The sequence below is a fragment of the Mustela nigripes genome, chromosome 1 (genome assembly GCF_022355385.1).
Source record: "Mustela nigripes isolate SB6536 chromosome 1, MUSNIG.SB6536, whole genome shotgun sequence".
NCBI lineage: Eukaryota > Metazoa > Chordata > Mammalia > Carnivora > Mustelidae > Mustela > Mustela nigripes.
This window is the reverse complement of record NC_081557.1, coordinates 206,891,681-206,918,335: the sequence shown is the minus strand read 5'-3', so window position 1 is coordinate 206,918,335 and position 26,655 is coordinate 206,891,681. Positions and strand designations below refer to the sequence as shown.

At 49.6% G+C, this 26,655-nt stretch overlaps 2 protein-coding genes across 7 annotated transcripts in view; one reads left to right on the top strand and one right to left on the bottom strand.

The window, feature by feature from the left end:
* The window catches only part of JAKMIP1 (janus kinase and microtubule interacting protein 1), a 127,717-nt gene extending 122,403 nt beyond the window's left edge, over positions 1-5,314 (bottom strand). For all 3 annotated transcript variants that reach the window (XM_059380551.1, XM_059380559.1, XM_059380568.1), the window contains exon 1: positions 5,016-5,314. The gene's annotated coding sequence lies outside the window, so the exon portion shown is untranslated. The remainder of the gene's footprint in view (positions 1-5,015) is intronic.
* Positions 4,464-26,655, top strand: part of LOC132004294 (high mobility group protein 20A-like) — a 55,979-nt gene continuing 33,787 nt past the window's right edge. For 3 of the 4 annotated variants that reach the window (XR_009400476.1, XM_059380585.1, XM_059380594.1), the window contains exons 1-2: positions 20,776-21,055; positions 24,937-25,100. Coding sequence is in view for 2 of the 4 variants with exons in the window: in XM_059380585.1 (XP_059236568.1) it covers positions 21,028-21,055; positions 24,937-25,100 (192 nt within the window). In the remaining 2 variants the exon portion in view is untranslated. Of the gene's footprint in view, positions 4,619-20,775; positions 21,056-24,936; positions 25,101-26,655 lie in introns of those variants that run through there. The other variant, XR_009400484.1, reaches the window with a different exon arrangement.

The following is a 26,655-nucleotide window of genomic DNA, read 5'->3' as shown; positions in this document are numbered from 1 at the left end:
AGGGGATGGCTTGAGAGTCTCTCTCCCTCTCCCTCTCTTGCTTTCTGCCCCTCCCCCACCCCGCTCACACAAGTGCTCTCTTTTGGTCTCTCTAAAATAAATATTTTCTTAAAAAAAGAAACTGTCAGTAAATTTTTTAAAAATAGATATCATACAGAACATATTCTCTAAACATGGCAAAATTCAATTAGAAGCTAATTAAAGGGGCACCTGGGTGGCTTAGTGGGTTAAGCCTCTGCCTTCAGCTCAGGTCATGATCTCAGGGTCTTGGTTGGGATCAAGCTCTGCATCAGGCTCTCTACTCAGCAGGGAGCCTGCTTCCCCCCGCCCTCTGCCTGCCTCTCCGCCTACTTGTGATCTCTGTCAAATAAATAAAATCTTTTTTTAAAAAGAAGTTAATTAAAAATATATAAATCCTCCCCCCCAAAAATAATAAAGTGGACTGCTTGGGTGCAGTCCCTGCTCCCCACTTATGAGCTCTGTGACCCCCGCAGTGGGCTTCAGAGGCTGTCTGTACCCATCTGTAAAGTGACAAACGCAAGGCACCTCCCTCTAGGCTTGTGTCCGGAACTGAATGAACCCAAATGGGGACAGCACAGACTGGGCAGGCAGAAAACTCCCAGCTGCAAAGGGCCAGGTAGTGTTTTTGGCTTTACAGGTGATGGCCACAGTGGTGAAACTCTGCCAACACAGCAGGAAGCCACAGCAAGGGGTGCACCAGTGGGCGTGGCTGGGTGCCAATAAAACTTTATTTACAGAAGCGGGCATCGCGCTAATAGGGTTGCCACTTGCCAACCTCTGGCACATACCCTGGCCCTTGGTAGGTGCTTAACAAACGTTAACCGCTACAATTAAGAAAAATGGCATTTAACTCGATTCATTTCTAGAGATGAGTGAGAGGTAAAATACTTCCTGTTGCAGTCGCAAAAATAAAAAGTAATACCGAAGACGAGAGCGGAGCCTCCATGCCCTCTGGGGCTCCTCTCTGTAAGCTCTTCCCCTCCCACCTCCTACAGGAGGGGCTCCTCACAGTGTGAGGCTCCCAGCGCCCCACCCCCTTGTTCCTGCCCCTCCACGCTGGCCCAAGGTTCCTGGGCTGTCCACCTGGCCTTCCAAAGGCCAGAGCAAAGAAAACATTTTTTTTAAGATTTTATTTTATTTGATAGAGAGAGATCACAAGTAGGCAGAGAGGCAGGCAGAGAGAGAGGGGGAAGCAGGCTCCCCGTTAAGCAGAGAGCACGATGCAGAGCTCGATCCCAGGACCCTGAGATCATGACCTGAGCCAAAGGCAGAGGCTTTAACCCACTGAGCCACCCAGGCGCCCCAAGAAAACATTTTCTGACAGTGTTCTGGGCTAGAAGGACAATGACAAACAAGGTCCCACTGCTGACCGGCCCTGGAGTACCTTTCCTGAGCCTCGGATTACAGCAGCACTAATGGCTTCTACTGGCTTCAAGGTAACCGATTTCGATCAAAAGCACAGAGAAGCATCCTCTGATTGATTCCTCACATGGGCCCTGTAGGAAGGTCGACTTTCCATTACAGGGATCAGCATGTTCCACAGAGCAACACCTAAGTTCTAGAGCATAGGCACTACCCCCTCCCCTCCGCTGCCCCACCCTGGTGAGTTCTGCCTCTGCCTCCCTCCACCTCCACCTCCAAGCTCAGTCCCTGTTTGTCAGGTGCCCACATAAGCCTTTCCCTAGAGGGGTGCTGTGCAGCTTCAGTGAAAGAGAATTCCCAGAAGGAGTGGGAGTTTAAGCAACGATAGCTCTATTCCTCATGTGAGCATCCCAGGAAAAGGACCCGGGCATTGAACTTGCCCAAGGAGGTCGGAGCTGGTCCTCAGTGCAGCCCCTCTGACCCAGCCCAGTTCCAGCCCTGTTCCTTCACAGCTCAGCTCACCTAGCTGGTGCTGATGGTTTGTTCCTTTAAGCGGGTAAGAGTCTTCCTAGGAACTGGGTGGAAATCACTGTCACCACTGAGCAGGAAAGAAGCCCAGATGACAGAAGCATCAAAGGAGATGCTTGAGGCAGGTGGGTGGCCTTCGCTAGTGCACGCTGAGCTCAGGACTCCTGCCCGCAGCCCTCAGCACCTTCTCCCACAAGCATGCACAATTCCCAGAAGCCAGCACACACCCGCTCCCTCCATCACTCACTCCCATTTATGGAATGTGTAGCTTATTGGCTTGAGGTTGTTAGCTAGGGAGGGACACTGAGGGCTTCTGCTCTGGGTGGTTGCTCTGGGACAAAACCAAAGGACTGACTTTTGAAACACACACACCCCCATCACCATGACCGCTTATTCAGTGGTGCCTGTGCCCAGAGACGACACTCGGATACCCACACCAGCCATGCCAGAGAGACCACTGTCCCCATTCTTCAGGAAATGGGAGGCTCAGAAAGGTTAATCCTATGGCCCAAGATCACACAGCCTTAAGGGATAGGACAAAGGTGAATCGACTTCAGAAGACTGGCAAAATGGCCTAAACACCCCAAGGAGACCAAGCAAGGAGACCCAGAACACGGTGCAGTCATCACCAATCTTTCTGCGGGAGGCACCCCATTTGGATTACAAAACCCAGGTGGGAGGCACCGCCTTAGTCTCAGCCGGGAGAGGAGCAGGGCCCCGGTGGGCACCAGGCAGTGCCCCAGAGCCTGCAGAGAGGCAGGGTCTCATTCTCATGCCTTGCTCAGCAATTGTTCCTTCTGCCGCTCCTCTCCCAGCCCCAACCAACCCTCTACACCAAAAGGCCTCCATCCTGGCTCCTCACCGTGAAACCTCTGGCTAGGCCAAGCAGAGACCGTCAAGCTCTGTCCCTCCCTATGCACGTCCCTCTTATAGCGCTGGCATGATTGATGTGGGCGTGACTGCCTCCCCAGGAAGGTGGAACTCCCCACCCGTCCAAGCGGGGCTCCCCCTCAGACCTCACTGTGACCCCACTCTCCAGTGGCCAAGGTCTGCTTAGGGAAAAACCACACACCCACGAAACTATACATGGATAAATGTTCTAAAAGAGCACAGACGAGAGAACCCACAATCTATCCGGCAAAGTCAGGAAACACCACCAAGACTTCACAGGAGACCTGGGCCTTGACATATGACTAGTTCTCCAGGCAGACGAAAGAGGGCACATCTCCCAGGAAAACCAAAAACCAAAACTGAAACCAAACAAAACCACAGTATGTGGGGAGAAGCCTAAGTGAGAAGACAGGCCTGGCAAACACAGAGGAAGCACATGAGGCTGAGACAGTGGGGCAAGGGAGAGAGGTGGGCCAGGGAAACCAGAATGCAAAGAACGTGTGAGGTCACAGAAGCAGCTAAGGATGGTTTGCGAACGACAATGGCAATGATCGCATTTGTTGGGTCCACACCCTGACCCTTCGAGGGACTTCTCACGGGACAAGTCTCAAGGTGGGAGTGACCGCCATGCTCTGGAGAGATGCTTGCCATTACAGACCACGTGCAGTCATGCCCTCTCATGTTGGGCAAGCATCGGAGAGGGGTCCTGACCACCCCATGCCATCCCCGAACCTCCTTATCCATCGGCTCATGGAAGTGCCACCCACCTGCCCAAGGTCTGGAGGAGAAGCCAGCATCTCCAAAGACCCACCCTATACCTGCTGGTCACTCAGTTAGCAGGAAGAGCCCCTCTCAGGTGGGATATGTACTGTGACCCAAGCCCTATGTGAAGGGCTGAGGCTTCCCCTGGGCTTCAAAATCTCCTAATCTGGCCTGGGAGGCCAAGACCATCAGAAAGGATAACAGTGAGTCCCATTCTGCCAGACATAGAAGCTCAGGCAGGGCAAGGGGTTCTCTCTGACCTTCATGGAGAAGGAGCTGGCCAGTAGAAGGAAGGGCGTTCCCAAAGAGGGAACAGCACAAGCAAAGGCCAAGGACGTGTGCCTGTGAGTGTGCGTGGAAAGGGTGGGGGTGGGGGAGGACCAGCAGTTAGATACAGTATCTCTACAGTCTAAAGAGCCGGGCAGAGGCTGGCAGAGAGCCCAGGCCGGCCAAGCCATCAGGAGAAAGGCAGACTACGGTGTGTGGGGAGGGGTGGTGGTGTGTTGGGGGTTGGGGGCGGGTGCTTATAGGGCTATGCGAAAGACTCCAGCCTGGCAAGCGTCCTCCATCAGGGATGACGAGGCCGGATCGTCAAGAGCTCGCAGCAGGGAAGGTGGAGTGATGGAGTGATGGGGGCAGGCGGCTGGGGACGAGGGCATGGGCACTAAGGCAGGGCGTCCAGGAAAGGTGCCCGGTCCCCCGGAGCCAATCCTTGTGCGCCATCTCCAGAGGCTACGTGCGCCCAGGGCGCGCCGGCGGGGCAGCAGGGTGGGTTCCAGCCTTTCTTCCCAGCGCTTCAGCCTCCTCCCGTAGCCCACGTGGGCGGAGCAGCGCGGGGGTGTGCGTGGCAGCGGCCGCAGCAGCGGGTGCTGTGCGTGGGGCGGGGGTGCAGGCAGGGCGGCCCCTCCCGGCCCCCTGCCGCCCCGGAGCGGCCCGAGCTCCAACCTCTGCGCCACCTTGGCCGGGACCTGGGGGTACCCTGACTTACTCAGTGGGTAGGACTCCGAGGGAACCGGGCGGCCACGCCCCCCGCGCCACTCCCTGGAGGCAGCCGGTGGGTTCCCCCTCCCCCTTCTTGGCTCGGGGGCGGAATGGGGAGAGAAGTGGAAATAGGGGTGTCGTAAGGGAGAGAGGGGGGCTGGGGCAGTACGGGGAGGGGGCCTATGAGGGAGGCGACGCAGAGTCCTCTTGCTGGGAGAGGCTGCAGCGGGATTTGGAGGGGAATGGGGGATGGGAACCGAAGGGTGGGGGACCACGGAGGTGAGACGCGAGAGCGGCAGGGGATCTGGAGGGGCGCGAAGGCTAGAAGAAGGGGAGGTGGGCGATGGGGCGGGGCGGCATCGGTCTTCGCGTCCCCTGCCGCGGGGTCCGCCCATCGGTCGCTGGGTCCGCGGGCGCCCTTCGGCCAGGGCGCGCCTCCCGCCACCCCCCGCGGGCGCACCTGTACCCACCTGCTCGGCGCTCAGGCCCGAGCCGGGCAGCAGCTGCGGACGTAGCAAGCGCAGCCCCGCGCCGCATCCTCCGGCCGCCCCCTCCCCGCCCCGAGCTTACGCTGCCGCCGCCCCCGCCTTAAAAAGGACAAAACGGAACAGAAAAAGGTTGCGTGCAAAAAAAAAGAAAGAAAGAAAGAAAGAAAAATCGTAATAAGCAACCGAGGAATACGGATAGATGCGCGCGCGCGGCTCTGCGGGGCGGGGGTCGAGGTGCGGCGGCGCCGGTGACGGCGCTCGGGGCAGCCGGCAGCGCGTGCCGCACGCTCCCGGCTGCAGCTCTTGCTACCACCCGGCGCCCGGCTCACGGCGAGGCCCCGCCCCTCCCCCGGGTCTCCCCTCCTATTGGCCCTCCCTCCTGCCAGTCAGGGGGGAAGGCGCGGCGCTCGCCCCGCCCCCGCCCGGGGCCGAGGCCGGGAGCGGTTAGGCGGCAGCCGAAGGTGGTGTGGGGAGGCCTGAGCGTGCGCACTTGGCCGCGCGGCCAGCGCCGGGGAAGGGCTGGGGTCCCCTGGCTGAGCGCCCGGTGTCACGCGGGGTCGTGGCGCCCGCTGGGTCGGAACTGCCTTGGACCAGGAGGAGTTTGCCGGCTGCAGTCGGGGCTAAAGTCCCCAGGATGCTCATCCCTGCCCTTACCTGGGACTGTGACCATCCTAGGCCATTGGTGGTCAGGGAAGACATAACTGCCGAGGGACCTGTATTCTCCCCTTTGTGCCGACTGCAATCTCAGGGTCACAGGTTAAAGGAAATGTTGAAAGTGACACAGCCAGCAAGTGGCGAAGCCAGGAGTCTTACCACTAGGCAAAAAAAAAATAATAATAATAAAATAAATTCCTGTCACCAAAAAATAGTGGAATGAGATGATATCTAGTAGAGGCTTGAAGGAAGGGTAGAATTTAGCGAGGCAAAGATCCATTCTTTCAGTTCCATTCCACAAATATTGCTTGGGCACCTACTATGTACCAGGGACCCCTTAAGATCTAGGGATACTGCAGGGAACGGCAAGAAGGCTCCCGCCCTCCTGGATTTTATATTCCAGCAAAGGAAGGGAAAAGCATTAACATAGCATCTTGACTGGAGGAAAACGTGGCATATTTGAGAATCTAAAGAAGAGGGGGTATCTCTGGGCTACAGAGAGGTGAGGAGGAGAATGGTGAGGATGGGGTGGGCAGGGGGAACAGGGGCCAGGATGTGTAAGATCTCTAGGCTGTGGGAAAGACTTTGAGGTTAATCCTGAGACTATCTCACGAGGGAAGGTGGTCTGTGGGACCACTGTCGGGTGTGCGTATTTGAAACGTCCTGGTCTACTTCTTCTGCCTCTGGACCACCCAAGAGGCAAATACCATCACTTTCTCCTCACTAGGGATCAGGAGGCCCTGGGGCCCAGAACACATAGCAAGCGGCAACAGGGGAACCAAGAGTCTGACTGTCTCCAAAGCAGCCCTCCAGGTATCATGGGACCCATGGTCTGTGAGCCCAGGCTAAAGCTGCCATCCCCTCGACAGGCCATGCACGTTTGAGGGTCTTGGGGAAGGGGTTCCTGTCGCTTTCCAGAGCAGTAGTTACTGCCCGCTAACCCCCCTCTGATTGGTCCAGGCTGTCTGGGGCTAGAGTAGGGGGTGGGAGGTATCCTAGCTTGGCCACTTACTAGCTGGTGGCCTTAGGCAAGTTATTGAGCCTTTGCTTTTCTCAGTTTCCTTATCTGTAAAATGGAGCTTAGAATAGTAACAATCTCATGGGTTTGAGTGGGGATTAAATTAGTTAGTATATATGGATCTGTGTTACTTTCTGAAGGCTGCCATCAAACACTATCACAGACCAGGAGGCTTAAAACAACAGAAAGTTAAACTCTCTCTTTTTTTTTTTTTTAAGATTTTTTAAAAAAAGATTTTATTTATTTATTTGACAGACAGAGCTCACAAGTAGGCAGAGAGGCAGGCAGACAGAGAGAGGAGGAAACAGGCTTCCCACTGAGCAGAGAGCCCAATGTGGGGCTTGATCCCACATTGGACCCTAGGATTATGACCCGAGCCCAAGGCAGAGGTTTTAACCCACTGAGCCACCCAGGCGCCCCTAAAGATTTTTTTATTATTATTTATTTGAGAGAGAGATAGTAAGAGAGAGCATGAGAGGGGAGAAGGTCAGAGGGAGAAGCAGACACCCTGCGGAGCTGGGAGCTTGATGCGGGGGCTTGATTCCAGGACTCTAGGATTATGACCTGAGCAGAAGGCAGGAGCTTAACCAACTGAGCCACTCAGGCACCCTGAAAGGTGCGCTCTCTTGATCCTGTAGGGCAAAAGTCCGAAGTCCAGTGATTGGCAGGGGCTTGTTCCCTCTAGAAGCTCTAAGAGGGAGGAACTCCGAGGACCATTTCAGCTTTCTGAGGCTCCAGGTGCTCCTGGCGTGTGGCCATGTCACTCAGATCTCTGCCTCTTTCTTGACCGAGGCCCTCTCTTCTGTCTGCACCTTCTCTCTGGTTTATTTATTTACTTTAATTTTTTATTTATTTATCTTTGAGGGAGTGCAACCACGTGAGTGGGGAGGGAAGGACAAAGAAAGAGGAAGAGAGAGAATCCTAAGCAGGGTCCACACCCAGCATGGAGCCCAACATGGAGCTCGATCTCATGACCCTAGGATCTCGACCTGAGTGGAAATCAAAAGCCGGACACCTTACTGACTGAGCCACCCAGGCACCCGTAGGTCTTTTCTTTTCTTTTTCTTTTTAGATTTTATTTATTTATTTGACAGACAGAGATCACAAGTAGGCAGAGAGGCAAGCAGAGAGAGAGAGAGAGGAGGAAGCAGGCTCCCCGCTGAGCAGAGAGCCTGGTGCGGCACTCGAACCCAGGACCCTGAGATCATGACCTGAGCCGAAGGCAGTGGCTTAACCCACTGAGCCAGGCAGGCGCCCCCTAGGCCTCTTCTTTTATAAAGACTCTGGTCTTCGGGTGTGGGATCCACTGAGCTAATCCAGGATTATCTCACTTCAAGATCCTTAACTTAACCACATGTACAAAGATGCTTTGGCCAAATAAGACCACATTTATAGGTTCCAGGATGTTATTGTAAATGATACCATTATTTAACTACAACTGTGATCATTCTTAAGAAGGGGGGAAAGGTACGAGGAGATCACATCCTGTGGAACCTGGCTTGATCCTAGGGCCTGGCCTTTGCTGAAGAAGTCAGCCCTGAGTATTCGATGGCTGTATGAAGAGGAAGAGGGAACATTCCAGGGAGAGCAAGCAGTAGCACGAATGCCCTGAGTATGGGCTTAACCTTCTAGCGGGAAGGGAGCCATCAAGGGTTCTTGAGGAAATACATGAGGGACAGGATTAAAGGAGGCATGGTCCCGTGTAGAAGGGCAGGCAGACCCCACTAGCCCCATCAGTCCTTCCCCAGACATAAGCAGGCATCCACTGGGCACTGGTGCTTTCCCCAGGCAGCAGGGAAGTGGCCGGAAACAGCTCGTCTCTGCCTAGTGGCTCATGGGTCAGTGGGAGAGACCACAGTGGATCATTATGATGGGGTAGTCCAGGCAATAGGAGTGTAGGGGGAGGAACTCCGAGGACCACTTCAGGGACTCAGGAGAGGATTTCTGGAGAAGACACTTGCCCTAAGGTTAGACAAGGAGGGGAGGGTGCAGGCCTTCCAGGCAGAGGGAAGAGCAGGTGCAGAGAGACCATGGAGGTATTGGAGGCAGAGGCATGGATTTCAGGCCTGCTGCCCCATAGGGAGCACACAAGGCTAAGAGGCTGGCAAGGACCATGAAAGCCCCACTGGGACTTTGGGTCATTAAGGAATTTGAAATAGGTCACCACAGCTGGTTGGCATACTCCAGGATTTGCATGGAGGCTGGGTAGGAAGGTAGAGGTGAGAGACTATTGAGTTTGGTAGAGATGATGGAGGGAGGTTGAAGGTCAGAACCAGGATGGTTTGAGCTACGACCTCCAGAAGGACAGATCAGGACCCTCCAAGGAGCACTCCCACCACCCCCGTCTACCTGGTTGGAACTGATCCAGCTTGTAAGACTGGCTTTCTGGGTGGTTGGTCGTGCTGGAGGAGGGGTAGTAATAAGAGCAAGCTGGTCAAGCATCCTCTGACAGATACATTCTGGGAGCATTAACCTGTTTAATCTACACAACTGCCCTAGTACAGAGAGGTTAGGTAACTTGTCCTAGAGCTCACAGTCAGTAGAGCCAGAATGCAGAGCACTGGCAGCCTGGTTCTAGGGATGAAGAAACCATCACCTTGTTAGTAACGACTCACATTTACTGAGTACCTACTGTATGCAAGGCACTGTCAGAGCTCCATATGAATTAATTCATTTTAGTTCGTCTTTATCCTTAGACACTGAGAAATGTACAGGTTCAACAACTCAACTACAGTCCCCAGCTGGGAAGTGGCTGAGTCGGGACTGGCACCCGACTGCTGGGCTCCCCCAGTGGCAGATGCCCCACATCTCCCAAGTAGCAGAAAACCATCCTGCTGCTGGGGAGATGCACAGGAAAGCTCCAGGCGTCCCCCTGAGACTGAGGGGTACAGAAGAACCAGTGCTGGGTGAGGGGTGGGGAGCAAGCGCCAGGCTCTGTTGTGGGCTCAGCCACAAATTAGCTGTGTGCCTGGGACAAGTCCCCTCAGTGCTCTGAGCCACAGTCTTCTCCCTGTCCAGTAGAAATAGTGCCACTCCCCACACCTGCCAGACTCTCTGGGATGGGAGTCCCAGTTCCACCATTTGCTCCCACAGTCACCATCTGAGTGATGGGAAGAACAGAACCAGGATCACAGTCGTGGCCCACCTAAGGCAGCTGGGCCATTCGTGTGCTCAGTGGGGGAACACTGTGGAAATTAGGGGATTCGTAGCAGAAAGCTTACCTCCTTCCGTCACTGCAAGCGCTGTTATTCTTGTGCTCTGGAGGAGACAACAGAGACTCAGACAAAAAGATCTGGAAACTCCAGCCAGGTCTTCCACCCCAAGCCCGCACTGCCATCAGTCCACTTTCAGATCCTAAAGGATGATGATGGGAATTAGGCTGCGTTAAACAGCTGCATGATTCCATTTATAGAACTCTATCAAAATGGCAGAATTTTAGAAAGAGAGGACTGGCTCGTGCTACCAGGAGTTGGGGAGGGGGAGGGTGGTGGCTGTGGCTGTAAAGGGGTAGCAGGAAGGGTCATCGTGTGCAACAGGTCTGTGTCCTGCCTGGGACGGCACACACAGCAAGGAGTCTGCATATGTCATAAGATTGCATGGAACTAAGTGCATGCACATGCAGGAGTTCAGGAGAAGCCGTGGAAATCTAAATAAGTGGGGGGGGGGGGAACTTACCCATGTTAGTTGCCTGGTCTGTGACATTGTATGATAGGTTTGCAAGGTGTTACCTTTGGGGGAAACCAGGTGAAAGGTATACTGGCTCCTAGTTATTACTTCCAATTGCATGTGAGTGTCCAGTTGTCTCAGTACAAAAGGTTCCCAAAGACAGGGATGACCATGAAAGGAGCTAGCTGCCCCAGGCTCCTGCACGGGACAGGACTGATCCCTGGGGCAGGGGCATGGGCACTGAGGGCCTGTAGATTTCCCCCAGAAACAAAGGGGAGCAGCCACAAGGGATGGGAGGCACACAGAATACCCAAGTTCCCATCACTGTCCTTGCAGGGGAGTCCAGTCTCCTGGGACACAAGGTCCGCATGCCAGGACACTCTTCTCCACTCCACCCTGCAAGAAAACAGCTTTCTGTGGGTTATTTCTGGTTCTATGAATAATACATGCCTATTGTAAAAAAAAAAAAAAATTCAGACAGTATAGGCAGATATAAAGAAGGTGACCTTGAATCTTGCCACACCACGGTGACCCCCACGAGCCCTGGGGTGACCAGAGCTCTGTGGCTCTGCTCATTGACATAAATGGGCATAATTGCAACGTGGTATTTTTACTGTGGATGCCTCCCCCTCCCCATTCCCATATCACGTCCCCCATCAGGTAGCCTGTGATAACAAACTCACTATTTTCACATTTTTCTCTCTAGACATATGTGAGTATATACTATAACACACACCCATACAGGGCTTCAGGGGCTTTCATTTCATTTTGAAATGAATCCATCATAAGCACATTTATGTGCTTCTTACTCTTCACACCCACCAACACCTGCTGGAATCCCCGCCGGCATCCAGAGGCAACTGGCCTCGTTCCTTGAAAGGCTGATGACACCCCACAATGTGGGCATCCCCTTCACCCTCGCCCGCTGACAACCAGTAGCAGTAAATATCCTGGCCAGTATCAGTATTTTTATTTCCACAGATGAATTCCCAGGAGGGGCATTGCTGGTTTGAAGGCATAAACTTTTATCTGAATCGATGCTGACAGATTACCTTCCCAGTGCTCTGTGACACGTCACCCTTCTGCCCCAATGCAGGAGTTTCCCATCAGTCAGCCAAATCCCTGGCCCCGGGGCATTGCTGCCCTGATGGGTGCAAAGTGATGTGTCCTTGTGATTTTAGAATGTGTCTCCCTGCCTGCTGGAAAAGTGGGGAGAACTGGAATATGTAGGTGACTTTAGAGGGGCTCTTTTCAAAATTGTCTTGGACAATTTTGGACGCTTGGTCCATTTGTAGTTGAGGCTTTTTCTTTTGTCCGTTTGTTATGGGGGGTGTGTCCAGGTTTTTTTTTTTAATTTATTGAAGCATAATTGAGATACAATGTCCTATTAGTGTCGGGTGTATAGTATCAGGTGTATAACATAGAGACTGGCCGATCATGTACATTAGTCGGTATCTGCCACAATGAGTGGTCTCCATGCAACAGTATCATGAGATTTCTGACTATGTTCTCTGTCCTGCACTTAGCATCCTTGCAGCTCATTGATTTCATAACTGGAAGCTTGTACCTCTTTCTCCCCTTCACCTGTCTCTCCCACCGCCCCACTCCCTCTCCTCTGCAAACTGAATGCATACAACCATGTTTCTCCTTAGGATCGTTCTCCGTATTTATGAGTCTGCTTTCTTTTGTCCATTTTTAAGTGTTCTCAGCAGAGCCGACACTCCTCTGTTGGTTCTCGAGGCTCAAGTACTTTTTCCAAATCTCGCATTCACCTCTTGAATTTGCTTGTGACCTTGTGGTGTAGTCAGATATGTAGATAGAGCCGTCACTTTCTTTTTCCTTTTAATTCAGCTTCTGAGTTACGTTCTTGGTTAGATGGTCTCCATGGCATCTGGACAGTGCATGTAGCTTAGATTTTCCTACAAGTGCAGGAAAACTCAGGCAGCTGCTATGCCTGTTAATTCCCCCTACAAAAAATAAAAATGTGATCTGGCTAGCAAATGTGACCCTAGAAAATACGTTTAAATAGAGAAATTTCCAATTGTTAAAAAATATTTTGGGGAGAAGGTATTTTAAGAATGCCAAGTAATATATATAACATATGTATTTTCCAAAGCCCAGGAAGGTGGTTTCCAAAAGTGTCAGTTGCATTTCCATACTACTTCAAAATAAATAAATAAATAAATAAGGCACACACAAAAACAGTGAAATTATACTTACAGTAAAAAAAAAAAAAATGTTAGGGGCCCTTTTTGAGGACAGGGCCTGGACAGAGGACAGGATTCCATCTGTACTTGTCACATTGGAACTTGCCATCAGATTCATTACTTCAAGATTTCGCTGTGTGTGTTTATCTTTTTCCTAATTCCCTATGCACGGTGTCATATATATATATATATTATATATATATATATAATATATATATATATATTCATTCTCCCACATTTTCCTTTTTACTTCATACTGAGTTTTTAAAAAATTCATCCATTTTAATACATGTGGCTGGCTGAACTGGGAATAGACATTCTAGCAATTAAAAAAGAATTTAAACCTTGAGACCACAGACATTTGCATCTGTACTTCAGAAGCACGTAGATAAAAGGCTTCTCCATCAAGGCTTCTCAACAGCAGAACGATAATCCTTTGTAGAGAGGGCTGTCCCTGGCCTCCATGGCCAGATCCCACTAGCACCCTCCTCCTAGACATGACAACAAGATGCCCCCAGAGAGTGCCAAATGTCCCCCGAGAAGGCAAAATCACCCCTGGTTGAGAACCAGTCTTCTAGAGTTTACACCATAGGACGGGGAATGGTAGAGTACGGGGAGGAAATGTTCCCAATTTTACAAGGCACTACCAGATAGTTGCCCAAAATGTTTCTGCCAATTTAGTATCCAACCAATGGTCTGTAAGAAACCCAGATCCTCTGCATCTTTGCCAACCTACAGTCTTAGCTGGATGTTACATTATTGCCAGCCCTGGGAGAGCGAATTGGTGTCTCAGAGCAATTGAATTGTGAATTTCTCTGACAGAGGCTCTTTGTCTATTTTTGGCTTTTCATACTTTCTCTCCATGAACACGCCTTTTCATGTGCCCTGCCTACTTGGCTGGTGGTGGGGGGTTGTCTTTCTCTTTCAGGGCTTCTTTATATTTTCAGGATACTAATGTTTTGTTGGGCATATGTTTTTGCACGTACCTTCTGGATAAGGGCTTGCCATTTTCTATTATTGTTTCCTTTGGGTGAATAGAAATATTACTTTCAACATCGTCTGCATTTTTAATATGTTCTTTTATTTTTTTTTTTAAGATTTTATTTATCAGAGAGAGAGAGAGCGCGTGCACGCAAGGGAAGGGAAGCAGCAGGCAGAGGAGAAGCAGGTTCCCTGCCGAATGAGGAACCCAATGTGGGACTCGGTCCCAGGACCCTGGGATCATGACCAGAGCCGAAGGCAGATGCTTAACCAGCTGAGCCACCCAGACGTCCCTAATATGTTCCTTTATGATTTGGGATTTTTTGTGTTTTAAGAAATTCTACCTTATTTAGAGTCCTCAAAAATATTTTCTCACATTCCCTGCTAAGTGTTTTCAAGTTTTATTTTTTCAGAGTTGAGCTTGGTGCACAGTGAGAGCAAGAAGTCCTGTTTCATTTTGTCCCCTCCTGGGAATAGCCAGTTGTCTGAGTGTTGCTTATTTGAAACCCCGTCCGTCCTCCCAGGGAGCAGACAGGGAGTATGCGCTGTGACATATATCAGGTGTCCAGGCGTTCACGGTCTGCTAGTTCTGTTCCTTTGTCTATTTGTCTGTCTCTGTGTCAATGTCACGCTGTCATGACTATGTCAGCATATAGTGAGTTTGATATTTGCCCAAGAAAGCCCTCCTAGCTTGTTCGTCTTCTTTGGGAGCATTGGAGCTATTGCCAACACTTTGTTCTCTCATGTACATTTTGGAATTAGGTGAATTTTGCAAAGAACCTCATTGGGATTTTGATCAGAACTGCATTAAATCTATCACACAGTTTGGAGAGATATGACATCATCTCTCCAGTCCTCCCACTTGATGAATCCCTCTATTCACAAAAGTCCTATTAAACACCTTTCAGTAAGAGTTAAGATTTTCTGTATAAAGGTCTTGCCTATCTGTCAGCAGATGTAGTTCTCATTTTATTTTATTACCGTAAATGGTATCTTTAGCAAAACTATAACTGTTCTTTATGATGGGTGGAAGATTCTGTACGCATTCATTAAATAAAGTGAATTAGAGGGCTCCTAGGTGGCTCAGTGGGTTGAGTGTCTGCCTTGGCTCAGCTCATGATCCCAGGGTCCTGGGGTTGAGCCCCATGTTGGACTCCCTGCTGTACGGGGAGTCTGCTTCTGCTTCTCCTTCTCCCTCTGCCTCTCCCCCTGTTGTGCGTGTGCACGTGTGCTCTCTTTCTCAAATAAATAAATATACTCTTTTTTAAAATTTAAATAAATAGATAAAGCTAATTAGTTGTGTTGTTCAAGTCTTTATTCTTACCAGCTTTTTTTTTTTTTTTTTTTTACAATTTGGCCTATAAATTATTAAGAGGTATGTTGACACTTCACATTCATTAGGATGACTGCTATCCAAAAAAAATAACAAGTGTCGGCGAGGGTGTGGAGAAATTGGAACACTTGTGCGCTGTTGGCATGAATCCAAAATGATGTGGCCACTGTGGAAAATGGTGCGGGGATTCCCCCCAAAATGAAACTGAGGATCACCGTAAGGAGGCGGCGATTACACCTGAGTCCACACCTGAAGGAACAGAGAGCCGTACACCCATATCCATGGCAGCATCAGCCACGCAGCCACAGGGTCCAAGCAGTCCACGTGTCCATCAATAGAGGACTGGATAAATTGTATATCACACACACACACACACACACACACACACACACAGGCATATTACTCACTCTTAACAAGGAAGGACATGCAGACACGTGTCACCTCATGCTGAGTGGGATAAGCCACTCCTGAGAGGACATGTATGGTTTCACTTCCCTGAGGGAGTTCCTAGAGTGGCTGGATTCACAGAGACAGAAGGTAAGATGGTAGGAGGGTGCCAAGGGCTGGGGAGAGCGGAAGATGGAGAGTTAGCCTCTCATGAGGACAGAAAGCTCTGTGGTGACTGTTGTACACAGTGTGAATGTGCTCAGTGTCACTGAACTGTATGTTTTACATGGTTAAGACAGAAAACATGAAGTTACGCATATTTTCTTACAACAAACAAAATGTTGGAAGGAGGCATGTGGAGATGCCTCACTGATACGTGGATTTTTCAGCTCCTCCTCCTGGTGCCCTGTGTTCACTTCATAGGAAACACATGCATTCTAGAATTGTGGGCTCTCCCTGGTGGATTTATTACCTGGTAGCATTCTTCTTTATGCTAACTATTTTTTTTTTAAGATTTATTTATTCATTTTAGCCAGAAAGAGCAGGAGGGACTCCACAGTGAGGCTGGAGCCTAACATGGGGCTGGGTCTCTATGACCCTGAGATCACTACCTGAGCCTGAGCCAAAACCAAGTCAGAGATTCAGCTGACTGTGCCTCCCAGGTACTCCCCCACCCTCATGATGATTTGATCTAAATGTCATTTTGTTCAATACATCTGTTACTTAGTGTGCTCTCATCCATCCCTTGACTTTCAACCCCAGGCAAAGAGCATATGGTTGGGTTTTGTACTGTTGCCCATAGGATACTCTGACCCAGCCCCCTGGGCTTGCTTGTCTATGCAGCCTGTGACTACCGATATCTTTGGAGCTATTTCTACCCATCTGATTTTGTATTTTTACTTGTCTTCCTCTTCTTTGATTTTCCTTTTTCTCTATTTTTGCTCCTCTTTAGGATCGTTTGAACCTTTGCTCTTATTCCATTTTCCCGTTGGAAAGTTACATAGTTTGTTTCCTTATTTTCAGTGCTTAACCGAGGAATTTACCATATTTATTTTTTTAATGATTGATTCATTGATTTAAGAGAGAGCGCAGAAGGGACAGGGGGAGAGGGAGAGAGAATTCCAAGCAGACTCTCCACTGAGTATGGAACCCGATAGGGGACTCAATCTCAAGGCCCTGAGATCATGACCTTTGCCAAGATCAAGAGTTGGGTATTCAGCGGCACCACAGGCTCTCTTGCCATATTTACTTTATAAAGCTTTAATTAATATCTCAGCCTTTGCCTCGAGGGATAAATGGTTTGACGGCCATCACTGCTCTCCCAGGTTACAAGGTATGAGTTCGGTATTGTAGTTCTCGCTTCTGGTCTTTTTAACCCTGGAAAGTAAACATCACCTGTTTAATAGACACAACATGTATCATTCGGTTTTAAATACTTGGTTTTCAATCAATCCCTTGATTTCTTCTTTGACTGATACATTAATCAGAAATGTGTTGCTTAATTTCCTAATATTGGGGGGATTTTCTGAACATCTTGTTGTTACTAAATTATAATTGAACATTTCTGTCATCAAAGAACGTGGTTTTTGTATGGTTTGGGTTGTTTTCAATTTGAGATGTACTTTCTTGTCTGGCACATGGCCTATCTTGGTGAATTTTCCATCCAGACGAGAAAATAGGCAATTTCTGCTATTACTGGGGAGAGGATTCCATAATGTCAACAAGATCAAGGTCACTGATAGAGCATTCCAGCTCTCCTTATATACCTACTGATTTTTATCTTCTTTGTCTACCAATTACTGAGAGAGTGAGTGATGTCAAAAAAATCTGCAGCTATGATTGAAATTTGTCTGTTTCTCCTTTTGTTTCTATCAGTTTTGATTCGTATACTCTGAAGCTTTATTAATACAGATATACATGTTTAAGATTATCATGGCTTCTTCACGAATTGGCCCTCCACCTCTCTGATACATCTCTGGCAATATTCTTTGTAGTAAGTTCTGTTATTTTTATCAATAATCATAATTATTAATTGTTAATTTATTATTAATAAATAAATTGAAATAATTTATAATACTAACTTTAATAAGTATATGTATGATAATGTATTATATAATATATTATAATAATGGCTAATTTTAATAAATTAAAATAATAAGGCATGGATTAAATAAATTAAAGATAGATGTTAATAAATAATTATTAACAGTTAATTGTTGTAAATCATTAATGATTAATTATTATTATTTTGTCTATCAGACAAAATAGTCATGTAGCCTTGGGACACCCCTTATGTCTTCCATGGTCTGCTTCCCCACATTTCTCCTGTCAGCCTCTCTTCTCTCGTATTTAAAGAGAGTTTCTCGTAGCCAGCACCTCACAGCGTCCCTCTGTGTATGCAGGCTGGTAGCCTCCATCTCTTTCACGGGATGGCATGTCTCTTCATTGTGATGATAACTGTTCACAGGGTTGGGCTGAAGTCTGGCACCTTAGTACTTGCTTTTCATTTTCCTTACCAGTTCTTTATTTGTGTTTCTTTTTTCCCCTTTTTTATTTAGAATTAAGTCTTTTTAGCATCCCATTTTATAACTTCTATTAACAGCTATACCGCTATTCGATTTTTTTACTGGTTGTTCTAGAATTTATAATGTGCATCTTTTCTTATTGAGGGTTTTATTTGTCAGAGGGAGAGGGAGCACAAGCAGCAGGAGTGGCAGGCAGAAGAAGAAGCAGGCTCCCCACTGAGCAAGGAGCTGGTTGCAGGACTTGGTCCCAGGACCCTGGGATCATGACCTGAGCCGAAGGCAGACGCTTCACTGCTGGAACCACCCAGGCACCCCTATAATGTCCATCTTTATCATGGTCTCACTCAAATAACATAGACTCCTCACAGAGCCTTTCCTTTGTGCCATTTTACTTCTATGTTTCTTACAAATTCAAAAGTGCAGTATAATCACTCTTGCTTAAAACTGCCAATTATGTTTTTGTAACGACTTTATTGAGGTAAATATCAGTCTAGAATAAACGGCGTAGACACATAATGCAGAGCAGTTTTGACACACATATACATCTGTGGAACTATCAGCACCATCAAGATAACACATCCATCCCCCTGAAAATTTCCCAGAATCCTTGGAGACGCCTTCCACTTCCCCCACACCCAGCCCTCCTCCTTGGCATCCTTCTGGACTTGTGTCACCAGGCACTAAAGCTGTTGTAAACACTTGTATAGAAACCTTTGTGTGAGGGACACCTGGATGGCTCAGTCATTAAGCATCTACATTCAGCTTAGGTCATGATTCCAGGGTCCTGGGATCAAGCCTGGAATCAAGCATGGAATCCGCTCCCTGCTCAACAGGAGGCCTGCTTCTCCCTCTCCCGCTCCCCCGCTTGTGTTTCCTCTCGCTGTGTGTCTCTCTGCCAAATAAATGAATAAAATCTTTAAAAAGAGAGAGAGAGCTAGAGAAGCCTTTGCGTGGATGTATGCCCTCATTTCTTTGGGACACATACCTAGGAATGTAAGGTTCCGATCATGTGGAAATGTAGGTTGAACTTTTTAAGAACGGACACACTACTTTCGAAAATGGTCCCACCATTCTACACCCCCACCAGCAGTGTGTGGCGCTCCAGTCCCTCCACAGAGGTTGTGTCGTCACCACAACCTGTTGTACTCTGTCTTTTTAGGCTTACACATTCTCACCGGTGCGGCGTAGCCCTCACTGGACTTTACATTTTTATTATGGGTTCATAGATGGTACAAAGTGATAGGCCTGAATTGAAGATGCTGTCCTCCAGAGAGCATTTTATTTGCTTCTTTTTTCAAATTTTTTTAATTTAAATTCAAATTCATTAACATATACTGTATTAATCAGTTTCAGAGGTAGAAGGTAGTGATTCATCAGATTGCATTTGCTTCTTCTGGGCTCCAGGGGGCGCTACGAACCTGTAGCTATTTTAATTTCCTTTGCCAGGTGAGTTTTTCTTTGGAGGCCAGTGCAGATTGGATCCTCGGACATACATGGGAGCAGTCTACTGGCTACAGATTCACGGGAGAGACTGTTTATTTATATCATCTTCTGGTTTTCTGCCCGAAGCTGGCGATATGGGGAGATCTGTTCGTTGGTCCATGGCACTGGCCAGAGTTCCTCAAACTTGAAGCTGATGTCATAGGTGGTTGTACCCAGTGGAGGCCAGACTTCTGGATTCATCCTCTGGTTTGGGCTGATTAATCCTCTTTTTGAGGGGAGGTGTGTGATCCTTGGGTATTTCCCCCGATTTTCCTGTGGGTTCAGTGTATTGGAAATAATCCCCCATCTCAATATTTCTGTCTGACAAGGTATTGCTGTAGAGAGCTTCCTATCTAAGAATGCTCTTGGGATCCCAAAGTCTCCTTGTGTGATTTTTATTGTTTTCTTTATTAATTTAGGTCTTTAATTCATCTAGAGTTTACTTTTGTATTTGGTACTAGATCGGAGTCTATTCACTTTTCAGATGGCTAGCCAGTTATCAGCAGTATCAATTAATAGCAAACCTATATGCATGCACTCTACAGCATTTCATAGAATCCTCAAACATCCTCAAACATCCCTGTGAGGCTATTAATATTACCTCTATTCTATAGAGGAAGAAACTGAGGGACAGAGAGCTTTCCCAAGTTATTGGTCGAAGCCCTGGGTTGGTTAAAAAGAAAACATGGAAATGATTTAGGAGCTTTGCGGAGTAGGAAAAAAAAACAAATTGTGCGGTTACACAAGTATTGCTCATTACCCTTGACAGATGCAGAAGACCTCAGAAAAAACAACTGACCTATTTACCACGTGCCTCCGTTGTATTGTAGGAGCACTGACTCTGATCCCACAACTGTGCCTAATAATAAGTACTGTTACTATCCCCGCTAAACCAAAGAAGAGATTGAGGCCCAGAGAGATGAAGTAAGCAGCCCACAGAGGGTCACCCCTCTGCTGAGGGGTAGGCTGATGAACCCAGACCGACTGGCTCTAGAGGCTGTGCCATCCCAAAGGCAACCTCAAAATTATTCAGACAGTGTGTGAAGCCCCTAATGGCCTTCCTGTCACCTGCCACAGACCAGAAGGGAAAACGCGATCATGGAAGTGTTGCCATTGGAAGGACAGGTGGAGCTTGGCGCTATTTTTATATGCTTAGAATTATCTTTGAAATTATATTTTGAATTAAAAAAAGTTTAATGCATGGGGAGGCACCAATGGGTTAACAGGTGGTTGGCTCTGAAGCACTGGATTCGGGAAAGGGGCTGCTCTGAGTTTTCTAATTTCGCCGTAGTGATAATTCGTTATGTATTCTGGTGTGATCTGGAAATATTAAAAGACATAATTGGAAGATGAGCCGTCGCTGATTGGCTCTTCCCGGTCAACTGGGCGCATTTATATAACTGCGGTGCAGGGGCGTGACTGGCTCTGCCAAAGCGGGGACGCGGGGAAAGGCTCCGCCCCGCCCCCCGCCCCTTCTGGCCCCGCCCAGTCCCCGGCTGCCCGGAAAGCCCGGAGCTCCGACCACCCTGCGCGGCCGGGACTCTGGCCCCGCGCGCCAGCCCAGGCCCCCCGCGGCGCTACGCGGTTCCCAGAGGACAGAGCCCACGTTCCGGGGACCCGAAGCGGCGGGGCGGAGCGGAGGGGCGCCGGGCGGGCGGAGCGGAGGGGCGCCGGGCGGGCGCACCGGGGGCACTGAACCGGAGCTGCGGGCGCGGGGCTGCGGCCCGGGCGGGCGGGCGACATGCAACAGGACAGCGGCCAGGCTGCGGGTCAGTGGCTGAACTTGCGCCCCTTTGCGTCGCGCGCGCCCCCCTGCCCGGGAGTGCGGAGGTCGTCCCCGGGACGGGGTGTGGGCGCGCTCCGGTGCAGCCAGCCCCACGGCTCGGGTGCCCACGTCGGTCAGGCCCAGGCCCTAGAACGTGACCCTGCCTGTGCCCCGCCGGCTCCTCTCCCCGCGCGTCCCTGGGCACAGGTGTCGGCCCGGACTTCCCGCCGCCTAGATGCGGCGCTGTCCGCGGCCACCAGTGCTAAAGTGGGTGCGGCCCGGGCTCCAGAGCTGGCCTGCTATCCGGGCCGTCGCACAGGGTCCCGGGAGCTGCTTGGGGCACACGGGCGCGCGCAGTCAGTGGATGGTGTTGAGAACAGTTGCATCGTGGGGTCCTCCCCCGGCCGTGCTCCAGCTCTGGTTCAGCGAACCTGTGTTCACCTGTCCCACATAATGCCCTCTGCGACCTGGGGGCTGGCGCTGTCACATCTCCACAGTGAGAAACCCAAGGCTTTCAGTAACCTGATCTCGGCCCCTCCGGTCATTAGGGCATAACTAGGAATGGAACCCAGTTCTGTGGGTGCCAAAGAGTCTCGCCGAGCTCGCAGATGTTAGAAACGATGCTGGAAAGGTTCGGGTCTTTGTCCAGAGCCTTCCCTTTAGAAGAAAATCCCGTTTCCTAACCCCATAGGACAATTAAGTGAAAATGGTTTAATTTGCTCCTGGCTAATGTGTTTCTGGCACTGGAGGGCAAGTGGCATTGGAGCCTAAAGTTGAACCCAGAAGGTATTCTCACGTTCCAAAGCAGAATTTGACTTAGAATAAGAGCAGTTCTTGGCTATTGCCTGCTTGCTGGGTGCCAGGCCCAGTAACAACCACCTCAGTCTTCGGTGGCCCCTTCCCATCTTACAGGCGGGGAAAATGAGGCACTAAGCCATGACATGGCCGGTAGGTGGCAGAGCTGGACATTCCAGCAGATTTATGGGCGTGACCACTGTACTGTGCCGCCAGGGGGAGCCAGGGCTCCGGGTAGGCACAGCCTATCTCTGGATGGGAGATCGTTAGAACATCATCGAGCATTGTTGGCTTCCGTTTACTCATAATCAAAAAGAGAGCAATCACCATGGCTTTTGTCCAGGGAACTAAGACTCATATTAACCAAGAGCTCTGTGTACTCTGTGATGTTGTCCACTGCTGTTTCTGCAGCCTCTGCCTGGGGACTGGCACTCTGTCCGTCCCTGGTACTTAGGTCTGTCCCCCAGATGAATAAATCATGGTAGGGTTGACTCCCAAATGGGCTTTTCTGTTGCCCCCTGTGCTGGATCTTTGGAAAGAGGCCAAGGCAGGGGAGTTTTGGGACTGGGCCCAGCGAGGTGATGGTGTCTGAAGTCAGGCTGTACTGAATGGAAGAGGATTATTGCTTGTTGGCAAGGTGGCTAGGGAGGTGGTAAAGGTAGGCATCCATCTGCCCTTACTCTGCTGTGGACATTCAGAAAGGCACTGACTTCCCTGAACTTCCTTGTCCACCTGTGGATGTCACCATGGTGATGAGCCATGCTCAAGATTAAACAGCATAATACACATGCAGGGTCTATTGCCCATCCATGTTGACTCTACCTCTCAGTGTCCTTTATATCAGTTGGAGGAATGTGGGGCTGGAGGAGCATGAAGATCCAGCCTCCTGGAGCCTCAAATGCCAGACCAGGGCACCTGGACTTCATGCCAAAGTCAAGGGAGAGTCATAGAGGGATGTGAGCAGAGAGGGAGGTGGTGGGACTGTCATCTCTGGGCTCAGAGGAAGGTATCTCTGGGAGGAAGGTGAGTCTTACACTGTTGGCAGGTATAAGATGTGTCCGGCTCCATGGAAGGGAATGTGCCAGCCACGGTCTATCTGGTCTACCTGGACCACACTTGCACTTTGACCCAGCAATCCCGTTCCTAGAGAGCCCACCACATGAACGTGATGCCCTGTGTGCAGAGACCAGGGACAACCTGGATTTTCTACCAGGGGCTGCTAAATGCACCATGGCCTGTCCACGCTGCAAATACGATGCAGCCTTCTCCAAAAATGTGGCGGCTCTAAATGGCCAGCAGAAGGAGCTCCAAAGCATAGTTTGCATAGAAGCAAATTAAGTTCAGTGCAACTAGTTTGCCATTGTGCCGGGGGATGAAGTGTGTGTAAATTCGCAGACTAGCTCCAGAAGGGCTTGTGATGTGCCCCCTAACAGTGCCCCCAGAGAGGGACCTGGGTGCTTCAAGATGGGAGAGGGGTGAGCTAGCTCTAGCTTTTACCATTACCCCATAGGTACCCCCCTTTGAATTCTACACCATACTCATGAGTTATGACTTAAAAATACCATCTAAAACAAAAACAAAACAAAAAAGAACAGTGAATGGATTACAAGGCCTTGACCATGTGGCTACAGAAATGAGGACAGGCCAGGAAAGTTCTAGAACTCTGGGTTTGGTCATCACCATTTGCCACATTTCCTCTTCCTTGGAAGCTGAGAGGGAAGTCAGTGATTCCTTCCTGCCTTTCCTCTCTTGGATGAGTTAATACCTGGAACAGTTTGGCAGGGGGCATTTCCTGCATCAGAGCTTGTTAAATAAGACAAGATACTAAAGGGGTCACACCTGAGGACATACCTTGAGAGCTGTAACATTCCCCTCAACATGGGGAGCCACAACCGGGACAGGTGGGGGAGAACAGACTACTGGGCTGGCAGCCAGGAGACCCGGGTTCCAGACTCCACTTAGCCATTCCTACCTGGGTTTTTCTGGATGATTACTCTGCTTCCCAGTACCTCGGCTTCCCCATCTCCACACAGGCCCGCATGTGTGCAAAGGCTAGAGAAAACACAGTCGCGCACTTGTGCACCTACTAGACCCTGTCCCTACCTCCCTCCAATCTGTAAAATGGGATCAGAGGATAACTTGGCCACAGTCTACATTCCCAAGGGATAGATTTCTGCTAATGCATCAGTTTAAAATGCCCCCCAAATAAAAGACTACTAAGGGCCTGTGCATTTTTACAAGTTTTAGTCTAATCCTCACCCCCCAGAACATCAGCTCCAGTAGAACCAGATTTCTGCCTGTTGTGTGCACTCATGTCTGCATACCCAGCACACAGCAGGCATCCTGTTGATCAGTACCTGTTGTGGGATAGACCTCTCCACACACCTTCATGAGGCAGGTATGAATTCTGCCTCAACATGCGCAGCAGGAACTACAGTCCTTATGGGTGAAGTGAGTTGCTAATGATGTGAAGCTCATCCCTGGGAGCTGGGGACTGAACACAGAGGCTCTGGCTCCAGAGTCCATGCTTTTAACAATGGTTAAATGGTTAAAATGTTAAATTGCAACAGATGGTGGATTTGGGATATTTGGTTTTATAAATGATTTTTTTTACATTTAACCATTTTTCTTTATTTTTAAAGATTTTTTAAAAATGTGAGTGAGAAGAGAGAAAGCGTGAGAGAGAAAGAGAGAGATCACAAGCAGGAGGAGGGGTAGAGGGAGAAGCAGGCTAACCGATGAGCAGGGAGATGCTGGGCTTGATCCCAGGACCCTGGGATGATGACCTGAGCTGAAGGCAGAAGCTTAACCAACTGAGCCACCCAGGCATCCCCATTTAACCATCTTTAAATGCTTAAATGGCTTACCAGACTATGACCCCTCACTGGAGCCTGCCTTGTTTCTGTGTGTGTAGCTGCTGTTTGTGACCCAGAAAAGTGACCGCCAACTTTGGTTTCCAGAGTTGGCTGTCACTTGTGAGCATCTGAAAATGCACATGTCGCATTACAGAGCGCCTGTGCCAGACGGACTTAGGGGGTGGCGGTGATTTTGATACCTCCGATCTTACGGGGCCATTTCTTCCTGTTTCAGCTCCTGCAAAACCCCTTCTCCCACCTCCAGATGAGACAGGTGGCCTGCCCCCAGGATGCTCTGTGATCCGCACCCACTGCCGGGATCCCTCGTCTCTGCCCATGCAGTGCGTTGTGCTGGCCAACCGGGGTAACCCAAAGGAACAGGACACAAGGGAGCCAAAGGCAAGTGCTATCCCCAGGCCAGGCACGGAGGGTTCATGTTACGAACCAGTATTGTTACGACCTTCATGCTTAACATCTCCCGTGTTCTGAGCTCTGGGCAGGGAACTCCTGTGGCTTGTCTCTGAATGCTCTCAACGCTTGGAGGTTGGTATTTTTACCTCTTCTTTTCACTGAGGATGGAATTAAGGCACAGAGAAGTCAAGGAACTTGCCCAGAGTCACACAGTAAATGGCATGGCAGGATTTAAGCTCTGAGTGTCTGGCCCCTGAGCCTCGCCACTGCAGGAAACTCAGCGTCACTGGTGAACATTCTGGGGTGAGCAGTTCCCACGTGGAGATATCCCAATCCAGGCTGAAGTCTAAGTAGTGGTCGCCTACCAAAGGGTCTGCTCCATAAAAGGTGCACAATGATTTCTTTTTCTTTTTCCCTTATTATTGTAATAGTTCAAGTAAGAGATGACCAGGTCTGCTTAGAAACACAAAAATAAAACAGCCCTCTGTATGCATTAGTATGAGTCTCAGCTTCACATAACAGAAAACTCCCCCAAGTCATAGTGATTTAGACAACATCGAAAGTTGTTTCTTTCTCATGTAAATGACATATAGAGGAAGGTGGCTTGGGGCACAGTGGAGGCATCACCACCAGCAAAAGCCCAGATTCTGTCCATCTCACTGCTCTACTCTCCTTAGCATGTTGCCTCATAGTCCAAGGTGGCTGCTTGAACACCAGCCCTCATGTCTGCCTCCAGCCAGCAAGGGGGAGAAAGAGGCAAAAAAGATGCCTTCCTCTTATGAAGGTGTGCCAGAAGTTGCATACCATACTTTACTTTGCCCTTATTGGTCAGAACTTAGTTACATGGCCCCACCTGGCTGCAAGGAAGGCTGAGAAATACTGATTCCAGGTGGCCATGTACCCAGCTAAAAATCAGGGCTCAATTCTTAATTAAAAAGGGTAGAATGGATACTGGGGAGATGAGTGGCCATGTCTGCCAGAGCCACAGAGAGATGTGTGAGGAACCTAACTCAGGTTTGGCTCCCCTTAAGCCAAAGCTAAATTCCAATCATGGTGGCACTTTCTTGTGTATATCTTCCTCATGTGACCATCACAAGCCAGCCCCACTTTCTCGGTGGAGGTGCACTCAGAAAGGTCTACGACTTTCCAGAGGCAACAGGCACAGAAGGCAGTAGAACAGGATTAGAACACAGGAGGGCTGACTTCAGTCACAGTACCAGACACTCCATGGGCTTCCTGGGCCCTGGCACCTGTCCTAGCCTATAGAACCCTTACAGCCAGCAAGGGGAGAACTGACATCTCCATGCACTGAGGAGGACACCAGGGCCCAGAGAGGTTAGGTAATGTCCTCAAGGTTCCACAGCCAGTCTGCGGAGACGTTGGGATTCACATCTGGTCTGTTTTACTCCTGGACTACCACCCTCCATTCCAACACAGAATCATCAATTATCTTTGAGGCTTCTAGTCTACAAAGCTGGTTAAAGCTGAGATGAACAATTAGGCTAGGAGGTGTCACTGGTGTCTAATAGCCTTCCATTTAAAG